The 20,934-nt window shown below is 43.6% G+C and overlaps 1 protein-coding gene across 1 annotated transcript in view; it reads right to left on the reverse strand.

The window, feature by feature from the left end:
• Positions 1-5,447: 5,447 nt before the first annotated feature.
• The window catches only part of SVIL (supervillin), a 115,333-nt gene continuing 99,846 nt past the window's right edge, over positions 5,448-20,934 (reverse strand). Inside the window, exons 31-38 of the mRNA XM_014547954.1 lie at positions 17,819-17,924; positions 16,828-17,038; positions 14,822-14,955; positions 11,981-12,136; positions 10,437-10,580; positions 8,858-8,982; positions 6,502-6,657; positions 5,448-6,402 (exon numbers count right to left, since the gene is read on the reverse strand). Coding sequence (XP_014403440.1) covers positions 6,316-6,402; positions 6,502-6,657; positions 8,858-8,982; positions 10,437-10,580; positions 11,981-12,136; positions 14,822-14,955; positions 16,828-17,038; positions 17,819-17,924 — 1,119 coding nt within the window. The 3' untranslated portion in view covers positions 5,448-6,315. The remainder of the gene's footprint in view (positions 6,403-6,501; positions 6,658-8,857; positions 8,983-10,436; positions 10,581-11,980; positions 12,137-14,821; positions 14,956-16,827; positions 17,039-17,818; positions 17,925-20,934) is intronic.

Raw genomic sequence — 20,934 nt, forward strand, 5'->3', positions numbered from 1 at the left:
ATATTCAAATGGTGAAACCTGTGGGCTCTTTCCACACAAGTTCAACACTCACAGCATATCCAGGGTCCTGATTATAGGCACACAAAATCTCTGGTGTTTTCCCCTTACAAATCCATCTTTCTGATCTAACTCCTGGAGTACATCTATTGTAGGTCGTCTAAAGCAGCCCTAACATCTTTTCTCTGGTGCAGAAAGAACAAATGTATGCAATGCAATGCTTTTATTCTTTCAAAGTAAAATAGGAAGGTTTCTTTGGATCAAATGACACACCAATATAGTCAACTTTACATTATTTGCATTTGAATCATTACCTTGATCTCTGACTTGTTATTGTCCCCTTGACCCCTACCCACTATCCTGCTGTCCAGAAAGGCTGTGTATGGAGGCCTGCTTTGAGAATTATGGCCCTTAACTCTGGACCTGATATAAAGAAAGGCCTGTAAAAACGTATCTCCAACCCTCTTTCTGGGCCCAGGAGAGATGCTGCCCACCCTGTGAGAAATGTGGACCAGCCCCAGGGGTTGGGGGAGGTCGGTGATTTAGCCTCCACACTGTCCCACGTGACCTCAGAACCTCACACACACACACAGATAAACACCCAAGGACTGGTGTCTGAGCCCTACTAACAGGAAAATTAAGATGCTGAAAAAAAAATCAATTTTTCTCTTCAAAAATATATGAGCATGCATCTCTACATTAGTCGATGTAAAGAAAAATCTAGAACATTAATCCAATTATTGAAGTCCTTGTCTTGGGAAGTGATGACAGAGACACTCTCCTTGATCAAACTTTAGTCAGACTTCTCTGAGCCCGACTAGGCCCTGTGCTTGGGCATGTCCTTCAAGAGCCCATTTTTAGAGCGAATCTTGTCAAGTACGTTAGGCCAGCTCCCCCACCCTTAACACCTGATCACCCTTCTATCTGGTCAGGGTCCACATCCTGCACTGGTGCCCAGCTGATGTCTGAGCCCCAAGATCTGCCTCAGTCAGATCCCTCCTTACCCTCGTCCTGATGTTTCCTCTTACTAATTTTCCATCCACTGACCACCACTCCCTCTGCTCCTTGGCTATAAACTCCCACTTTCCGTTGTCTATTCCTAATTGAACCCAATTTCTTTCCCCTAGAGCAAACCCTCATTGCAGTGGTCCCTATACCTATAGCAACAGCCCTTAATAAAGTCAGCCTTACTGTCTCTTTATTATTGTTAATCCTCACCTGAGGGTATTTTTTCCATTGATTTTTAGAGAGAGTAGAAAGGAGGGAGGGAGGGAGGGAGGGAGAAAGGAAGGGAGGAAGGGAGGGAGAAAGGACAGGGAGGGTGTATAGGTAAGAAGGGACAAAAAAGAAGGAAAGGATAAAAGTAGGAAAGGACCTCAGAGAGAGAGAGAGAGAGAGAGAGAGAGAGAGAGAGAGAGAGAAACATCAATGTGAGAGAGACACATCGATTGGTTGCCTCTCGAATGTGCTCCCACCAGGGCCGGGGATCAATCTTGCAACCCAGGTATGTGCCCTTGACTGGGAATCGAACCCACAACCCTTCAGTGGACAGGTCAATGTTCTAACCACTGACCACACCAGCCAGGGCTCAGCCTTACTGTCCTAACAAGTTTCATGGATAATTATTTCTTTAAGAGCAGCAATATCTATGATTTTCAATTCCTAATTTATTTATCCTTATAATGCTAATGTTTGCATTTTTCACATAGATCAGTGTTACTATTTTTTAAAACAGCTTTCTTGAGGTATAATAAACATGCCATAAAATATGCCTCTGCACAATTCAGTAAGTTTTAGTACTTTTACAGAGTTGTGCAACCATCACCACAATCCAGTTTTAGGACAATTTCCATCTCCCCTAAAAGTTCCCTGCAAGCAACCTTCCTTCCCACCTCCACCTCCAGCCACCCTGACCTGCTGTCTGAATAAATTAGCCTTTTCTGGAAACTTCCGCTTATCTATCAGAAATGTATTCTAAGACACCCCCCGCCCCCCATGTGGATGCCCTAGACTGCAGATAGCACTGAAGCCTACATATCCTGTTTTTTCCTATACATACTTCTTATGATAAAGTTTAATTTACAAATTAGGCACAGTAAGAGATTAACAACAATAATTAATAATAGAACATTATAACAACATACTGTAATAAGTTATGTGAATGTGGTCTCTCTCTTCTGATAACCAGTCTGTCCACCCAGATGGGTCCTAACTGACTAAGGGTTGGGGAGCATCTATAGCATGGAGCAGGGGTCGTCAAACTACGGCCCGCGGGCCACATGCAAATACAAATATTGTATTTGTTCCCGTTTGTTTTTTTACTTCAAAATAAGATATGTGCAGTGTGCATAGGAATTTGTTCATAGTTTTTTTTAAAACTATAGTCCGGCCCTCCAACGGTCTGAGGGACAGTGAACTGGCCCCCTGTTTAAAAAGTTTGAGGACCCCTGCCATGGAGACACTGGACAAAGGGATGACCCGTGTCCCATGTCCTGGGTGGGACTGCGCAGGACGGACGGCACAAGATACCATCACACCACTCAGAACTGTGCACAGTTTAAAACTTACGTTTATTTCAAGAATTTTCCATTTAATACATTTGGGCAACAGTTGATCATGGATGGCTGGAACTGCAGAAAGTCAAAACAAAGATAAAGGGGGAGGACTGTAAATGGAATAGAATATGTGGCCTTCTGTGTCTGGCTTCTCTCAGTTTTTGAGGTTTATCCATGTTGCAGTATGTATCAGTAGTTTGCCCCTTTAACTCAGGGGTGGGAAATGCCTGGCTCGAGCGATGTATGAGGCCTGTGAAATCATTTGGCCTGGCCTTGCCAAGGCATTAGGGGTGAGTGAGTTAATTAAATGTCTGACCAAATTTAGCTGGCTACATTTTTGTTGTTGTTGGTTAATCCTCACCTGAGGATATTTTTTCCATCTTTTTTTTTTTAGAGAGAGTGGAAGGGAAGGGGAGAGACAGAGAGAGAAACATTGATGTGAGAGAGATACATCTATTGGTTGCCTCTCACACGTGCCTGGACCAGGGCGGGATCAAGCCTACCACCGAGATACTTGCCCTTGGAACCCGGGACCCTTCAGTCTGCTTTAATGGAGCCCAGGACCCTTCAGTCTGCTTTAATCACTGAACAAACCAGCCAGGGTTAGCAGGCTAATTTTTAAGTTGATAATTTTGTAGGAACTGCAAATGATGTTATAAATATCGAAGTGGCCCTTGGCAGAAAAAAGGTTCCCCACCCTGTTAACTGTTGGGTAATTTGTTGTACAGTGTACCACATTTTGTTTATCCATTTGTCAGTTGATGGATACGTGGTTGCTTACAGGTTTGGGCTATTATGAATAAGGTGCTGTGAACATTCATACACAAGTCTATGTAGACACAGTGTTACTTTTATAATCAGAAATAAAGAAAAACAACAAAAGTAAAGGACCAAATGGATTTTCTGAAATGCATCTTTTACCAAAATGGGGGAGCTCTATGAGTGGGGATGAAGTTCTAAAATAAGGAGAGAAAGAAGTGGTCTCCTGAGCAGGCTTTCCCTGGCCTGGGCACCGCCCACCAGGAACAAGTAGGTACCACAGTTCCACTACTCTGGAAACTGCTCACATTCAGATGGTTCCTTCCAAGCCTTGGAACACACACGATGTCTCATCTGTCCCACTGCAGCTCTGCTATCAATCCCAACCCAAACATCAGTGCCCCTCTGTAAAGCCCTTCAGCTCAAAAGCATCAAGTCATGGAACCACCAATCGCCTGACTCTGCTGTGTTTAATAAAAGCTCACCAGGGAGGTTTGCTTTCTGAGAGGCTCTGGAGAGCGGCCCGAAGCACTGGTGTGGCGTCCTTGGCCAGGTTGTTCAGATTTAGCAATTCTAGTTTTTAGCCGGGGTCCTTTCCCAGTATGCAAAGGTCAAGTCACAGCTATGAATGGAAAGGGACCAGAAAAACCACCTAAGAGAGGATCTACTTCTGTAAGCAGGAAAGAGACATGGGGACAACACAGAGGCAAAGAGGCAGGAGGTGAACTGGCAATGCAAGATGGGGAGCCCTACTTCTAGAGAAGAGGCAGGAAACAGACTGACAAACAGCACTGGGGGACAATGTTTAATACAAGTCGACATACACGATTTGAAAGCACTTGGTGGTAATGAATATTGCTGATGACACTTATCTATATCGATGGCAGGCTCTCTAATGGAAGCTCTTATAAGAGTCTTATAGCAACCTGAGTCACTTTCCATGCATATACAGATCCAGGTGACCTCTTTGAACTGACATAGGCAGCCCTGCCTCCCTCTCTTTTTTTTTTAGTCCTCACTTGAAGATATGCTTATTGATATGAGAGAGAGAGAGAGAGAGAGAGAGAGAGAGAGAGAGAGAAATATCTATCAACTGGTTGCCTCTCACATGTGCTCTGATTGGGGATCAAACCCACAGCCTAGGTATGTGCCCTGACCAGAAATTGAGCCTGCAATGTTTTTGGTAAATGGGACAATTCTCCAATCAACTGAGACACCAGGCCGGGGCCCTGCCTCTCTTGTCCACATTCCACTGGTCATCCTACTGGCTCTTTGAGTCCTTCTCTGTTTCCCATTGCTTACTACCCATGGGGCCTATACTCTTGAGCTCCTTTCTCTCCTACATTTATTTCTTTGGAAGAGCCCACTCATTTTGGTTTAATCTATAATTTCTAAGTGTGTGACTCCATTCCTTAATTTTCATCTTCCCTATGCCAGCTACAGTAACAATAATAATAATGCTAGCAGGTACCTAGGATTTGACAATATTTAAGGAGCTTCCACTTGATCCTCACCAAGCATCAGTCCTGCGATGTGGTCAGGAAAGCTGATATTGATTCCTTTCTTTTATTTTTTTAAAGGAAATGTAGGTAGAATACATCAGTGATTGCTCAGTATCACATAGTCTTAAGGTGGTGGGACCAGGAGGGGTTACGGTCCCACGGTGGGAGCACACAGGTAAGTGACCATGTTTAAGGCAAATGCTATCCAATATGTTAAACTTGAACCAAAGCAGGAGCAGGAGCAACTTACAGGAGGTCTATAGAATTTGTTCAAACTATGGACCTAGGATTTTAACAACATATGAGCCTGTGAAGAGTTTTCTGGTTCATTTTTAAGTTTTCTAAATGCCTTATATATTCAATATTTGAAAAGGCACAGAGATCCTGAATTTGAGATGTAGATATAGTTGTAGGTAAAGAGCTTCTGTTAAAGGATGATTTACAAAAATATGCCATTAACGTAGTACTTATAACTAAGTTTATGGGTGGAATATCTGTCTATTTAGTCTTACGACCTTGTATAAAATCTTGCCCTAACCGCAATTAAAAGAGCAAATACTGTTTAATGGTGGACTATTGGTACTAGGTTAACATTTGCAAAAAACATATTTTTCAGAAAGGAACATGCTTAGAATTCAGTGTGAACCAATAAGTTAATTGCTGTGTTTATTCTGAAGCTTTTATTTTGGAGACCTAGATTGCAAAATGACATGTTTAATGTTAACAACAGGCATTAGAAATTAAGGGTTTTTTTTATTTCTACTATTTTAGAGTAAAATTGTAGGTAATGTTCCAAACCATGATCAAAAAATGCAGAGCAAACTTGTATGTATATAAACTGTACATAAAAACAAGGCACTATACATGTTGAGGAGATATTAAGGTAGAAAGGTGAACTTGCACAGATTCCATGCCAGGATGTGCACATTTTCTGTTTTAGCACCGGAAGCAGCACTCAGAAGAAGTAAGACCTAATGTAATGCTGAAGAAGACGTTTCTGAACACGGTGAAGATACGTAGGTGAAGATACGTATCGGCAGAAGCAACTCCATCTACTTTGACACCTCCCAAAAAATCTTAAAAGTGAATGAATGCATACTGCTTTGTTAAATACATATTTGATTTATATGGTGTTTATATAAATATATATATTTTAGACTCCATAAACTATCAAAATAACACTTTATAAAGAGAACTGCTTAAAACACATCGGCAACACTGAGCTGGAACAGGGGGCAGTGCTGTGGCTCTGCTGGGGAGCGCCGCTGAGCTGCACCGCAGATTTTATTAACATTACCTGCTGAATTGCGGAGAGAGTTCCGAAGAGTTCTCTTAAACATTTACAAAATACACAACTACAGGACTAGCGGTAGAGCTAATAACTTCAGGTTTTGAAATCTCTGATTAAAAAATATTTTTAAAAATGCCTGTCCAAAAAAATATCCATTTTCCTGGTCCAATGGTATTGAAAGTGACAACAGGTTCCACCAGCATCTCTCCACTCAGAACAGACCTTTGGCTTTCTTCAGGTTCACCTGCTTCCAGGCGGGCAGTGCACTGAATTCCTCTCTTGTCATGTCTAGTGCAAACTGGAAGAATTGAGAGAAATGCCCATGTGCTGAGGAAGAGGCCTCCCGTACCAGCCCAGCATGTGGTTTACCCACTGGCCTACCTGAAGGAACACTTACCTCAAAGTCCTCATCAGTGAGATAAATCTCCAGCTTTAGAGGGTCAACCCCCTCAGGTAGTGGCCTGGCCAGGAGATCAGCCAGGGGATAAATGGTTTTACAGAGCTTGGCTAACACGTCTTCCACAAGGGTGATCTGATTGGAAACTTCCGTATCCTAGAGAAGAGGAGGGGGAAGAGAAACTCTGTGTCCCATATCTCAACACGCTCTATCACATGCCTGCAGACACACAAGCCTGTCCGATCTGTGTGCCAGCCTGGACACCCTCCCTCAGGGAGAAACAGGGCTCTAAAGTGGAAAGAAATTGTTCAAAGCCCCCCAGTTCTACCAAAGGTCCAACAAATCCTGTCTCAGGGCTGCCTCAGAGAAAAGCTTAGGGAATTTCATTTGAGTGAATTATCACATAAGATTATTAAATTTGAAGTCTAAACACCAGAAGCATCCAAAAAATGATGCTTACTGAACAATATTTAAAAATAATTAGCCTTGAAAGGAATCGCACCCCCGCCCCCCCAACCCCCAGGCTCTGTTTCTTAATCCACAATAGAAAAAGAAGGGAAGAAAATGCATCTAGAATATGCTTCGGTTGAATCAGGATTTTTTAAAAAATAATACATTTATTTAAAAAATATTTTTATTGATTTCAGAGAAGGGTCAGGGAGGGAGAGAGAGAAATATCAATGATGAGCGAGAATCACTGATTGGCTGCCTCCTGCACGCCCCCTACCAGGGATTGGGCCCACAACTCAGCATGTGCCCTTGACCAAAATAGAACCTGGGACCCTTCAGTCCGCAGGCCGATGCTCTATCCACTGAGCCAAACCAGCTAGGGCAGGATTTTTTTTTTAAAACCACTGGCCAGCAGTGCAGCAGTATCTGGTATAGACTAGTGGTCAAGAGGCGGGTTTCAGAGACAGCCTGAGGCTAAGACCAGGGGCAAGCTGCTTCCTGTTTCTGTGCCTCAGCTCCTTCATCGGAAAAATGGGGATAATAATATGATTCATCTCAATAGACTGTTGTGGTCATTAAAGGAGAAATGAATGTAAAGTGCTTGGAGCAGTTCCTGCACAGACCAAGCTCTCAGTGAATGTTCATTATCATTACAACTTGCTGACGTGGGAAGCCAACTGCTCACTGGCCAAAAGCCTACAGCCTGCCCAAGACATTGCACAGTTCCCCACCAACACCAGTGACGGAGCATGAATACAAAGAATGGCCATGATTTATGGCCTTGAACTTAGACTGCAGCGACAGTGCTCCTATTCCCTAGAGCTTTGAAACTTGGTGGATCACATAGTTATCTTGAACAGAGCCTTCTCACTAACTATGTCAGACAGCAGGCTGCCTGAGCCCTCCCTGTGTAACGAAGTCCATTTGGCCACAGACAGGGTAGTATTGGCAGTGATGCCTGCACTATGAAAGGCTTCCTCCGTTGTTAAGCAGCAATGAACTTTTCTTGTTTAAATTTATTCAGACCTCCTATAAAATGCACTCATGCCATCTCCGCCCTTCCCGGAAAAACAGTTCTCCTACACAGAAAGAAAACCAAAACAGACCTACCAGCCTATTACCCACCAACCCAAAACACTATTGGAACTGCTGTTGCTAGCAATGTTAAAAACCTCAGAAATTAAGAAACTCAATATAGTTGCAGGAAGCTTCCTTTTTTCTGTGCAGATGGAAATCATAACATTCTGGTTCACAATATGTTTTGGCAATAGAGATTCTGATAAATGCTTCAGGTGCTAATGCCAGGTGGTCTCATAAAAGAATATTAATGAGATAGTGAGCAGTACCTTATCAGGAGTGACTCACAATACATTCATTCACTTAGTTATCTGCATATGTTAATGCATCTCAGAATTATTCTGTATCTCTTTTAATACAAGGTCAATGTCTGAAACACGAGCTTTGTTGTGCCTCATGCGGCCCTTTAGAAGCAACATATTTTTAGCTAACAGAGTGAAGAGATGTCAGCTTTTATTTGTGGATATTTTTAAAGTAATTAAATTCACCTTTGCTTTTCAGTTTTTTAATTTGAGTACTATGTGTAGAAAATTACCAAAATACTTTAATTGATTTCTCCTTAGGCTTTTCTTCTTCCTAAGCTAATTCTACACAGACTTGTTAACATGTCGTAAATGGAAAGACATGTTCTCACTTTGAAAATGCAATGGGATGCTTCTCCCCAAGGGAAAGTCCACCCACAGTCCCACCAGGCAGGGACCCACCCTCCCAGGGAAGGGGTGTGCTCACCAGAGTCCACCAGGCAGGGACCCACCCTCCCAGGGAAGGGGTGTGCTCACCAGAGTCCACCAGGCAGGGACCCACCCTCCCAGGGAAGGGGTGTGCTCACCATTTCTGTGATCTCAGCAATGTCCTCTCTGTGCTCCCAACTGGGAAACATATTAGTGAATGTCAGGGGCTCCAGACCCGCATGGATCAGGTAGGACTTGGGCGGCGGCTTCTTGATATTTTTTCCTGTGGTTACACAGAATGCCAGTGTCAGTTGACCCCGAGTGGGCACGGAGACCTTGTCTTTCTCTGACTTCCCTTGAAACCTTTTCTTATCTGTTTGGATCTCCTGACTTCATGCTTAAAGTCAAAGTTATGAGTATTTCATAACAACACTTGGAAGATGTTTACATAATGTTTGTGTTATGCATACAACTTTGCATAAAATTGCATGTACTCCATCTGACTCTATACTGTCTGAACATGACAAAATGTGTCTGGGTCCTTGGACGGGAGAAAGCCTCTCTCCGTGCTTCTGGGTGGGACTCTCTTCTTCCTGCACTCAGTGTAGTACTAATGCAGCATCAAGTTCAATGAGAATTAAACAGCTAATGACAGCATTTTATATGCCACTTTAGCTAAAACATTTGGTGGGAAGTTTATTAAGTTATTTGTTACTAAAGAGCTCTTCAAGAACAGAATCCATTGAATACTTAGTGACATTAAACTAATCAATAAAACCTTTAAAATTCAGGTAAAAAATTATTGACGTCTTCAATTTATATAAAAGTCCATAAATTTTACATGGACAGTATAATAAAAAACCATGAATTGACTATAGACCTTTCTTTTTAGCTATCACGCTATAAATAATAATGAATGGTAACAAGGTTGCCATTGGCTTTCCAGTCTGTGGGGGAGCTTTCTACTCCACGACAGTGCGATGCCGTGTGTGGAGAGTGTCATGATTGAGTGCAGAAGGGTTTTAACCAGTCCAGGGCGTTCCACAATGTAGGTGACCCTGATCAACACAGGGGGCTGGGGGTACAAACACCCCATGTGGATAACTTTTGACTCCCCCAAAACTTAGTTGCCCCTTAATATCCACAGGGTATTGGTGCCAGGATGCCCCACAGATCCCATAATCCATGGATGCTTCAGGCCCCTATTTTAAATAAAATGGTGTAGAACAATGCATGTAGTTGGCATCCTCAGATTTCCAACTATGGATCGAAAATACTTTTTGATCTGCAGTTAGTTAAATTCCTGGATATGAAAACTATGGATTTGGAGGGCCAACTGTATAATTATTGAAAAAAATCTGGGTATAACTGGACTTCGCAGCTCAAACCTTGTTGTTCAAGGGTCAACTGTACAGCCTCTAACCTCCAGGGCAACAAGTTAAATGGCTTATAATATAAAAAAGAAAAACGAAATCTCATTCGTGCTGGCAGTTGAGAATACATGAATCTGAAAATTAATAAGCCTCAAAAGTTAAAGGCAAAGAAAACTGGTTTTATCACTGTCTGCCAGGCTTCATCAAGGCTGGCTGGCACATGCAGAAAGGGAAGGCCTGGTCTGGGATGCTGACCAAGTGTGCAGAGAACCAGCTGGGCACTAGCTTCTGAACGATGCTGGTCACCATCCCCCAGGGGCACCTGGCTGGCCCCGGCCCCAGCCCCCTTCCCGCAGACGCTCACCTCTGCAGTACTGGAGCACGGTCTCCATGGCGCTCTTTCGATCCGAGGCCCAGCGAATGCGGGCGGAACCGGTGATCTTGTTCTCAATGGGCCACCAGCCTTGCCAGAGGTACACCTCATGGTGATTGTCCACAAGAAAAAGCGCTGTGAGGGCGAGGACAGACCAGACCCTCAGAAGCTCCTTCCAGGCCCTTCCCCAGCCTAGCAGGTGCTTCCCTCCAGGCTGCCTCTGTCAGGGGGAGAATCCCCTCGGCTGTACATCCAGGGGGAGGGGAAAGGGCCTCTAGGCAGAGAGGTGGCACTGATGGTGCAGGCGCTTTCCTTCCCTCTCCTCCTCTCTCCTCCCGTTCCTTCTCCCTTGGGTCCTCAACTGCAGACCCAACCAGTGGGCCTCTGGGAGTCCACAGGCTGCTAAGAGTGGAAGGGGTAATGCACATGCCACTCAAGGGGTGTTAGTACCATTTATCTCTTGAGAACATGAACACCTGGAGAGTATTTCATGCTTGCCCTGGGCCTGAGTTCAGCCTGTGTATGACTGCTTCGCAGGTGATGTACATTCATGGTTCTTTTAGAGAGGAATGAGTGCTAAAAATGGTGTTCCTCACTTTTTCTCTTCATCAAACCATCAGCTTGCTCTTACTCCACATGGCATAGGGCCCTCACTTGCTAGGTAAGTTAGCTCTGAGTCCGAGCATACGTTTCAGGATTCTGTAAAAACCATACACTTGAATAGCCAAGTGGAGATTAGTAACCCATCCTGAGCCAGAGGATGAAGGGGGTGGGGAGCAGCCTCTCTTTTTAAAAGATCCTTGCTAATATATCCCACAGTATGACGTGTATACCCATCAAGCTTTTAACATGGTGACCTGGGCTGCCAGTGGTTCCAGGCTCTTGTTATGGGAGAGGGGAGAAGCCATGAGGCAGGGGCGGCCGACCTTGGGCTGGACTGCAGGGAGGGCAGAGAGGTCTATAAACACAGCCCAGTCTGCGGTGACTGTGACTGTCCCAACCAGAATGAGAGCACAGAGGTCCTGCCTTGAGGTGGTGGTCGAGTAGAAACAAACCTCAGCTTGGGCGAGATCTATGGCTCTGCTGTGCAGCCTTGGTACGGCGGATACTGTTCTTTGCCTAATTCAGCAAATACTCCCAATTTCCTGCCCCTTGGCCACTTGCTTTCCCAGGCTCCCTTGCATCTGGGGTGGCTATGTGACAGAGCTCTAGCCAAAGGGATGTAGGCAGAAGTCTGCTGGGGGCTTCAGGGATAAAAGGGAGAGATGTGGACACGGGGCCCAATACTGCTGTACTCAACCTTTTCCAACAGATGTGTTTGGGCGAGTTAAGTAACCGAGTTTCTTATACATGTGGTGGATGCCACTTTTCTTTTGGGGTAGGTGTGAAGATTAAATGAGATGATATAAAAAAATGTTCTAGCAGAGTACTTGGCAAATAAAAACTGCCTAATAAGTGAAAAGGGGAAATGGAAAGGCTTTTTGGAAGGTGTATCTTCTGCTGCTCCCATGACCACTGCCCTCTGGGGGCCGTACCTGGCTGCGGTGCACTATACAGATCTTCCTGCAGGAAGGGCATGGAATTGACCACAGAGGGGGCTCGGGCAGGATACATGAATTCCGTGGCCAAGAAATCTCCAGAAGAACTGCTGAGGATGAACAGGCGGGGTGTGAAGTTAAAATTTCCAGGATCTTGGAAAGAAAAGAGAACAAAGCTAAAGACAAAATATGTACCAAAGTAAATTTCAGAGGGATTGGAGAATTCACGTAAAACACAAAATAATAACGGAATTAGTATAAAAATAGGTAGGATTTATCTGCACTTGGAGGTGGAGAGGCTGTTTTAATTATAATTGCAAAAGAAGTAATCAAAGGAGAAAAGATTTATGCACTGACAACATAAAAAAAAATATTGCATTGCAAAAATACCCCCAAACCAACAAAGAAAATGAAAAGGCAAGTAAAAATGGAAAATAAGGAAATTTAATATCTTTAGTATACCAAGGAATTTAGTGAAAAGATAAATATCTCAGTGAAAATGTGCAAAAAAGCACAAATAAAACATTCATCAAAGTAGAAATACAAATGGCTGAATAATTCATATAGAAATTGTTTAACAGTACTCCTAATTTACAATAATAAGTGAAAACAATGTTTAGACAACATTTCCCCCCATCAATGTTGGCAAAGGTGGGAAAGGTCATGTACTGCGTCCGTGACTGTGCTGGGAAATAGACTTTTGTACACTGCTGGTGAATGAACCTTGGCGCAAATGTTCTGTGGGTACACTTGGTGATATGGATATAGTTGAACACAGCAATTTCATATCTAGGAATTTACCTTAACTAGGAATGAATGCAGATCATTATTTTAAAAATTATTTACAACTCTATCTATACTAATAAAAGGGCAATATGCTAATTAGATTGGATAGACAGGACGTCTTCCGGACGTCCTTCCAGACAAAGCCACAGTGGTGGGGGCCGAGGCAGAGGCAGTTAAGTGCGATCAGGCAGGTAGGCAGGCAGTGGAGAGCAGTTAAGGGCAATCAGGCCAGCAGGGGAGAGTGGTTAGGGGCGATCAAGCTGGCAGGGTAGCAGTTAGGGGCATCAGGCAGGCAGGCAGAGGGGTCAGGGGCGATCAGGCAGGCAGGCAGGCGGAGTGGTTAGGGGTGATCAGGCAGGAAGCAGGTGAGCGGTTAGGAGCCAGCGGTCCCAGATTAGAGAAGGTGCAGGCCAGGCTGAGGGACACCCCCCTCCCCATGCACAGATTTCATGCACCGGGCCTCTAGTATTTATATAATAGAGAAAAATTGGAAACCAAACTCAGCTTTCCAACTCTAAGAGCCAGGTTAGGTAGAAAATGTCATATATGTGAGAACATTCATGGTATGTCCTGCAGACATTAAAGTCTAAATATTAACAACTTGGGAAACTGTTCACAAAAAACTAAAAAGAGAAACCAGCTTACAAACAATATGTATAATGCTATCCAAATTTATTTATTTTTTTGCTAATCCTCACCTGAGGACATTTTTGCATTGATTTTCAGAGAGAGTGGAAAGTAGGGGGACAGGCAGAGAGAAACTTCAATGTGAGAGAGAAACATCATTTGGCTGCCTCTAGGATGTGCCCCAACTATGACCGGGGATCAAGCCTGCAACCGAGGAACATGCCCTTGACCAGAATCGAAACCGGGACCCTTCAGTTTGTGGGCCGATGATCTATCCACCGAGCAAACCAGCTAGGGCTGCTATCTAAATTTTCTTTTTCCTTTTTTTTTTTTTATCCTCACCTGAGGAAATGTTTTTATTGACTTGAGAGAGAGAGAGAGAGAGAGAGAGAGAGAGAGAGAGAGAGAGAGATATCAATGAGAGAGAGAAGAAACATCAGTTTTTTGCCTCGGCTACGTGCCCCGACCAGGGATGGGTATGTGTCCTGACTGGGAATCGAACTCACAACTTTTTGGTGTAAGGGACGATGCTCCAACTAACTGAGCCACACCGGCCAGAGCAAATTTTATTAACAAAATATATATGTACATATAATAGAGAAATGTGAATTCTGGTTATCTTTGAGATGTGATTATAAGTGTCTTATTTTCTTTTTTACTTCTCTGTATTTTCAAACATTCTCCATCAATATTCATTATGTAAAAAACTATATAAAAATTTATAAAAATTGAGAGGTAGTATAATAGAGGGATTATGTGTACAGTCCATTTCTGTCCAATCTTGGGAAAGTTGATTAACTTCTCTGTCCTTCAGTTTCCTCATCAGTAAAAATGGGAGAGTGTTTGTTGAGCAGTAAGAATTAAATGTGTTAATGTCTATCAGGTGCTTACAGTGCCTGTATCATCCTAACTGCCTAATAATTGTTAGCTTTTCTTCTTATGTTAATCTGCATTTAAGTTGATCTTTACATATTTTGTATTTTTGCATTTAAAACTGACATATTCTCTAAGTTAAACTCCACCCCTTCCCTGCACCATGGAAGCTGGCCACACTGAAAGCATCTTGTTCCATAGGTTCACACGGTCATTGCTCATCTGGTTTCCTGGAACTTTCCTCTCCTCTTCCTCTCAAGTCTCACCTACCTCCAGATCCATGTAAATGCAGTGTCTTTGTGGAGCTGGGTGTGATTTTTCCTGGTAGAAGTAATGTTGTTAAGTTTTTATTCTCAACCTCTTTCACCTGTACCTCTTTCATGACACAGAATTTTTATTTGGCATTATAATTAGTTATACATATTATTTAGCCTTGTTGGGTTGGAGGCCCATGAGGACCTAGCCTAGATTTAATTCCGTATGCACCGTACATAGCTCAATAAATATGTATTGCATAAATGAGTGACCAGAAGCTACAGAATGTGGTATTACCTTGAAGCATGCAGTCGTAGGCTTTCCTATCTCTCCTTCCTAACGCGTCCCAGAATCCCAGAGGCTCGGAGCCTTCCTCACACTCGTGTATTGTCACTTTGCTGCTACTATGCAGTCCTGCTTCCAGGGGGCATCTGTATGAAGACCAATCATTTTTATTAAGCTTTGGAAGTACTGACAGCACAAAATTATTCAAGATTAAATCTACAGGTGAGTTCACCATTCCTCTTCTACTTTCTAACTAAATCAATTCTTACAAATAAATAAAAACATGCTCTGTGGGGTAGGGATTGGCGTGGTCCTTAGAGAGGAATGTACAATTACATATAATTTGTAATGTATAGAATATACATTTCTATATGTAATATACATATTTCCTATTCCTGGTCTTCTCCTGCGGGAACATAAGCTTCATGGGGACAGAACTTGGATTTACTCACTGGCAAGTCCCTAGTCCCTAAACCTCTGCTTGGCACCAAGTAGGTGCTCAAGAACTGTTGAATGAATGAGGGAATGATTCTTTGTTCTTTTGTTGTTGTTTTTTCAGAGGTCCAAGTAAAGAATCTGATGGGCCATGAATGCCTTCAGATACCTAACAGAATGTCATTTATCATCCCTCCCCACTCGCTGGCCTTCAGGATGGTGTTTTGAGATGAAACATCTTGCTTCACAGCCAGCTGCCTGCTGAAGGTTCACTTGCCCTCCTTCTCCTCTCCTCCCTCTCCGTGTACTGCTGGGTTTTAGAGCAGTCACAGGGAAAGCAGGCCCACAAGTTTTGATGTCCAGAGAATGGATTTTATCAAACTGCACTTCAGTGGTATGTTTTGACCTTGGGAAATTCCTCATTTTTACTGTATAGATCAATGGTTCTCAACCTTCCTAATGCTGCGACCCTTTAATACAGTTCCTCATGTTGTGGTGACCCCCAACCATAAAATTATTTTTGTTGCTACTTAATAACTGTAATTTTGCTACTGTTATGAATCGTAATATAAATATCTGATATGCAGGATGTATTTTCATTGTTACAAATTGAACATAATTAAAGCATAGTGATTAATCACAAAAACAATATGTAATTATATATGTGTTTTCCGATGGTCTTAGGCGACCCCTGTGAAAGGGTCGTTCGATCCCCAAAGGGGTCGCGACCCACAGGTTGGCGACCCACAGGTTGAGAACCGCTGGTATAGATGTTACAAGGTGCTCCAAGTTCTCACCGAGGAAACGCTGGGCATCTCCTGAAGGACTGGGGGACACTGGATTTCTTTGTCAGATTGCTATGTCCATGCTGCATGAGCTTCTAGGAAGCGCAGAGCCCCAGCAGCAGCCTGCCTCTAGACAGGTGACAGGCTGGTATAGCCCCCTCCTGAGGTCCTCACTTAATGCTGTGGCACAGTGTGTTTTCTCTGTATAAGTAGTCAATGCCGGTACCTGCCTGGGAGAGGAATAAAGGCCTCCACCTGGTGGGCTGTGTCTGAGAACTGCCTCAGGGACCCAATAACTCACTGTTAGGAGGCTGCCTTCCAGAATGCAGAAATACAGTCTTTCTCTAAAGAAGAACATCTTACACCAAACTCTTCATTAGCTAAGTGCTTTTTAACATTCCACTGTTCTGACAAAATTAAAACCCTGAACTTCTAAAAGATATTTGAAATTTGCTCTGTTTAAGTAACATAGGACTTTAGGCTTATAATTCAACAGCTGAGTCATACCTATAAAGAAATGAAAGAGTTTGTTGAGGTCTTTTTCATCACCCCTCACTCTGCCTTTTATTGAGGCAGATAAAACCTCAAAAAGTGGGAGAAGCCCTCAGGTTGAAGGTTTTGGCCGAGATGCATCAGATCCACTTGGAATGTTAGACCCTGACAATGGTCATAACCACCTTTAGTGAAGTCACTGTAAACACACTGGGATGTCCACTAGGAATCCAGGGAACCCTCTGGCCTTAGGCTGCGAGTCCCATAGGTAACCCCTTCCAGAAGAGGCCCTCACACCCTCAACACTCACTGTTCTTTGATTTATTTGCTGCAGTCCTTCCGACCTCCTTCGTGTGGGCTTGGGCTTTGCATCCATGCCACAGGTAAATGAGGGCTTTAGTTACGTTGAGAACAACCATGGACGTCCTGGACCTCAAGCTACTACAGTGACAGGCCACTTCCAGCAAATTTCCTTCCATGGGCACTTCTCCTCGCACACAGTACAGCCTCCACTCACCTGTAGGGGGCATCAGCGGCACAGGGTTAGGAGGTATGCTGCACAGGAAGACTGGCCCCTCAGGGCCATCCTCAGCAGTCAACAGCAACGCAGTGGTCAGCAAACTGCGGCTCGCGAGCCACATGCAGCTCTTTGGCCCCTTGAGTGTGGCTCTTCCACAAAATACCGACTTCTGCGCATGGGCCACGAAGTTTCAATTGCACTGTACATGCGCGCCCACACGTGGTATTTTGTGGAAGAGACACTCAAGGGGCCAAAGAGCCGCATGTGGCTCGCGAGCCGCAGTTTGCCGACCACTGAGATTGAGGCCATGGGCCATCTCACTGCCAATCCAGAACACAATTCCTTTTGGAGCTAGGAATAGGTTGTCAAAAGTTTACGATGCAGAGATACCATTTTTACAAAATTTATAAATGCCTAGGTAAGTCGCAGAATAGGCATATATAAAAAACCTCTAAAGCTAAGGGTTTTTTTGTGGGGTTTTTTTTGGGTGCTGGCCAATAAAAATTTCATAACTTATAATAGACAATCCACTGATTTTTTTCTTTTTTAAAGAGTCACTGTGAGGATTTCGTTTAAGGTAATCTTGTAGCCTCCAGCATACATGGGGGTGGGAGGATGAGATCCCCCATAAAGCTGCTTTATGAGGCAGACATCAGGTGGCTTTCGGTGGGAAAGCCATGGCCATATGAAGGGAGACTTACTCTAAACCCCCACGCCTATAAAAACACCTTCCAGGAGAGGAAAAAAAATCTAATTCGAACAGTAAAAGTGACTCACTTTGCGCATTTTCTTCCTCCTCTTCCCGTCTTCCGGAGTGCACCACCATCCCCCCTTGGAAACACTGCAGGAAACAGGGGGGCTCCTTTCCCTGGAGGACCTGGACCTTCCAAGTTAAGCACATTAACATAAGTAACCTGCACTGGTTTTCCAAAGGCATAAAAATTATACACCCTATTGCAGAAAACGTGAAAAAAAATACAAGAAACAGGAACAAAAGCCAGTTACAATACTATTATCTAAAGATAACCACTATTAAAAATCTAGTGTATAACTTTACTTTCAAAGTATTTTTCAGGTATGTATTTTTTCCAAACAAAAATATGATTGTTGTTTCATGTTGCTTTCTACCCTGATTTTTTTCACTTAAAGTTTGTCTGTTATTGAATATTTTTTAAAACATGAATTTTGATATATACATGGTATTTTGTGGTATAGCTGTAACACGATTGATTTAAACACATTTTTAACAAAGTACACCGCTGAGCAATGAGGATGACTAATCACCAACTTAGTAATCCTGGGGGAAAGAACTGTCTCTTTTGTAACATTTGCGAGAGTCTGATCAGAGCCTTTTCCACCAGCCAAGGCCTCCCCTGGCCTGGTGACGCACTCTCTTCCATCAGGTGTTAGCTGCACCATAATAACGTCAGGGTTGACGCTTACTTTGGCAAGACATTTTCCCTTAAAGAGGAAAGTGTTTATTGAGGCTGGCAGTCGGGGAACATTGAAGGTAGGAAGCATTTCTCACCATGAGTTAATTTGTCAACCTCAGGGCCCATTTTGCACAATTAAATGCCATTTTGTGGCAGTGTTTTATATGCCTAAAGTGATTTTTCCATCTGTTGGATTGATAAAAAAATGAAATGCTTCAACCAGATAGATTAAAACTCAAAACTCTAAAGATGATTTTGAGGGCATTAATTCATGTCCTTTACAAAAAAAAAAAAAAAAAAGGCAGTTGAAATTACTCATTATTACGAATAGATGAAAATGCAACGGTCACTAACGACTACGGATAAAATATAGTCCACAGCAGAAGAGGATTGGATCTCAGGAATCTAGAAGGCTAAGTGAGTAGTGCTCTGTTTCTGGAGAAAATGCCTCTGTTATCCCTCCTCCTGCTATTGTTCACTGTTTACTCAAGATAGTAAAAATATCTGCGAGAGCCAGCTCTTAATTGCTGGTATTGAAGGAGGGAATCTGAGGCACAGGTAATCCAAACCCTAAAAAGAATGTTTACAAATCCTTGGTTTTCAGTAGTAGTAGAATCTGCTTGTTGTTAAGCTGGCTCTGGGCTATAATGGGGAGGAAGACCAGGACAGATATGGTCTCTTTCAAGCTTGTGGGGAAAGACAGACAATAAATAAGTCAACAAAACAACCCTGTAGTTGTACATAGTAGTAAGTGCTATGAGAAAAATAGCACATTGGAACGTAAACCTGAATCATACGAGCTAAGAGCATAAACCTGAATCATATGGCCTAAGAGTTACATACAGACCCAAGGGTAAGACTGCACAGGCCCAGGGTGGGTAGGAAGAGGTGTGAGGAGCAGCAAGAAGACTGGAGCAGTAGGGACTTGTGCAAAAACAGGGAAGGTTGGAGAGATGTGCAGGGCTGCCCACGAGGGTGCTGGGAGACCATGGGCAGGCTGCTGAGAATGTAGGCCGTGGGTTGGAGAGCCAGGGGTGATGCAATCTGGCCTGTTCTAGAAGGGCTGCCCGAGGGTGCTGGGAGACCATGGGCAGGCTGCTGAGAATGTAGGCCGTGGGTTGGAGAGCCAGGGGTGATGCAATCTGGCCTGTTCTAGAAAAACCACTCGAGCTAGTCTAAGAAATGCAGATGTTGGAAATATTAATTTTTACATTAATCTCTGATATCTCCTTAGGGTGCATTTGTGTAAGTGGAATTACTGATTAAAGCTTAAGAACATTTAAGGTTCTTTGAGCCAAAACTGTTTTTCAGGATGGCTGCTTCCAGTTACACTTCCAGCAGAAGCATGCAAGGTTCTCATCCCATGGAGCCCTTGCCAGCCCCGATCCAGACTTTAAAAAAATCTCTACCAAGTTTAGAAATGGAAAATAGCATCTTTTTATTTTATTATGTCCCTTTCCTTGATGATTAGTTAGGTGGAAACTTTAAAAAAACACTTATGAGCCTTTTGTCCTTGTTTTGTGGATTTGCTGCTATGTAAAACTACATGGCTGTTTCGTTGACTTATTTATTATCTGTCTGTCCCCACAAACTTGAAAGAGACCATATCTGTCCTGGTCTTCCTCACCATTATAGCCTAGAGCCAGCTTAATAACGGACAGTTACTACTACTGAAAACCAAGGCTTTGTAAACATCTGCTATTTGCAGGTACATTTTGTTGAAGACCATGTTACAACAGGTGGGCTTTCCTGGCCCAGTGGTGGGGGGAGAAAAATGAGGTGCAGCCTGAAGTCTGGAGCAGCCGGACCAGGACTCAAAGTGTGTTGGGTGAGTTGTCTTTGTTCATTGGAATCGGGCCCTTAGGGGACCAGGCGACACATGCTGGGCCAGCTCTCTCATTTCTGGTGCAGCACTCTCCAGGACGTACCTGGGCACCCCTTTCTTCATCCAGCTCCACTGTCATCAGAGCTGACGTGCCCTTCTCACTCACAGTCGACTGCCGGCCTTGCCAGAAGAAGTAGACGCACTTCTCTTTGCCAGCCACCCTTATGGAGTGCTCTCCCTTCTGTCGGTTCCCCACTGCAAACACAGAACAATAGAGGGCAGGGTGAGCAGCTGATAAGACAAAAGAAGGGCAAGTGCATGGCTCTCTTCTCAGGCTCTCTGAGGAAAAACAGGAGAGAAATAGCTTTTGGGCGCCAAAGCTGGGGAGAAATCATTCATCACTGGAGGGAAAGTAAATCATACTGCGGGACAAGAGAAAAACCACCTCTGCCAGCTAACTGACCCTGCAACTTCAGCCGGAGGGAAGTGATCTTGATGCCCTAAGACAACACCTGTCATCCTAGAGCAGTGGTTCTCAACCTTCTGGCCCTTTAAATACAGTTCCTCATGTTGTGACCCAACCATAAAATTTTCGTTGCTACTTCATAACTGTAATGTTGCTACTGTTATGAATC

Source organism: Myotis brandtii, unplaced genomic scaffold (genome assembly GCF_000412655.1).
Source record: "Myotis brandtii unplaced genomic scaffold, ASM41265v1 scaffold49, whole genome shotgun sequence".
NCBI classification, from domain to species: domain Eukaryota; kingdom Metazoa; phylum Chordata; class Mammalia; order Chiroptera; family Vespertilionidae; genus Myotis; species Myotis brandtii.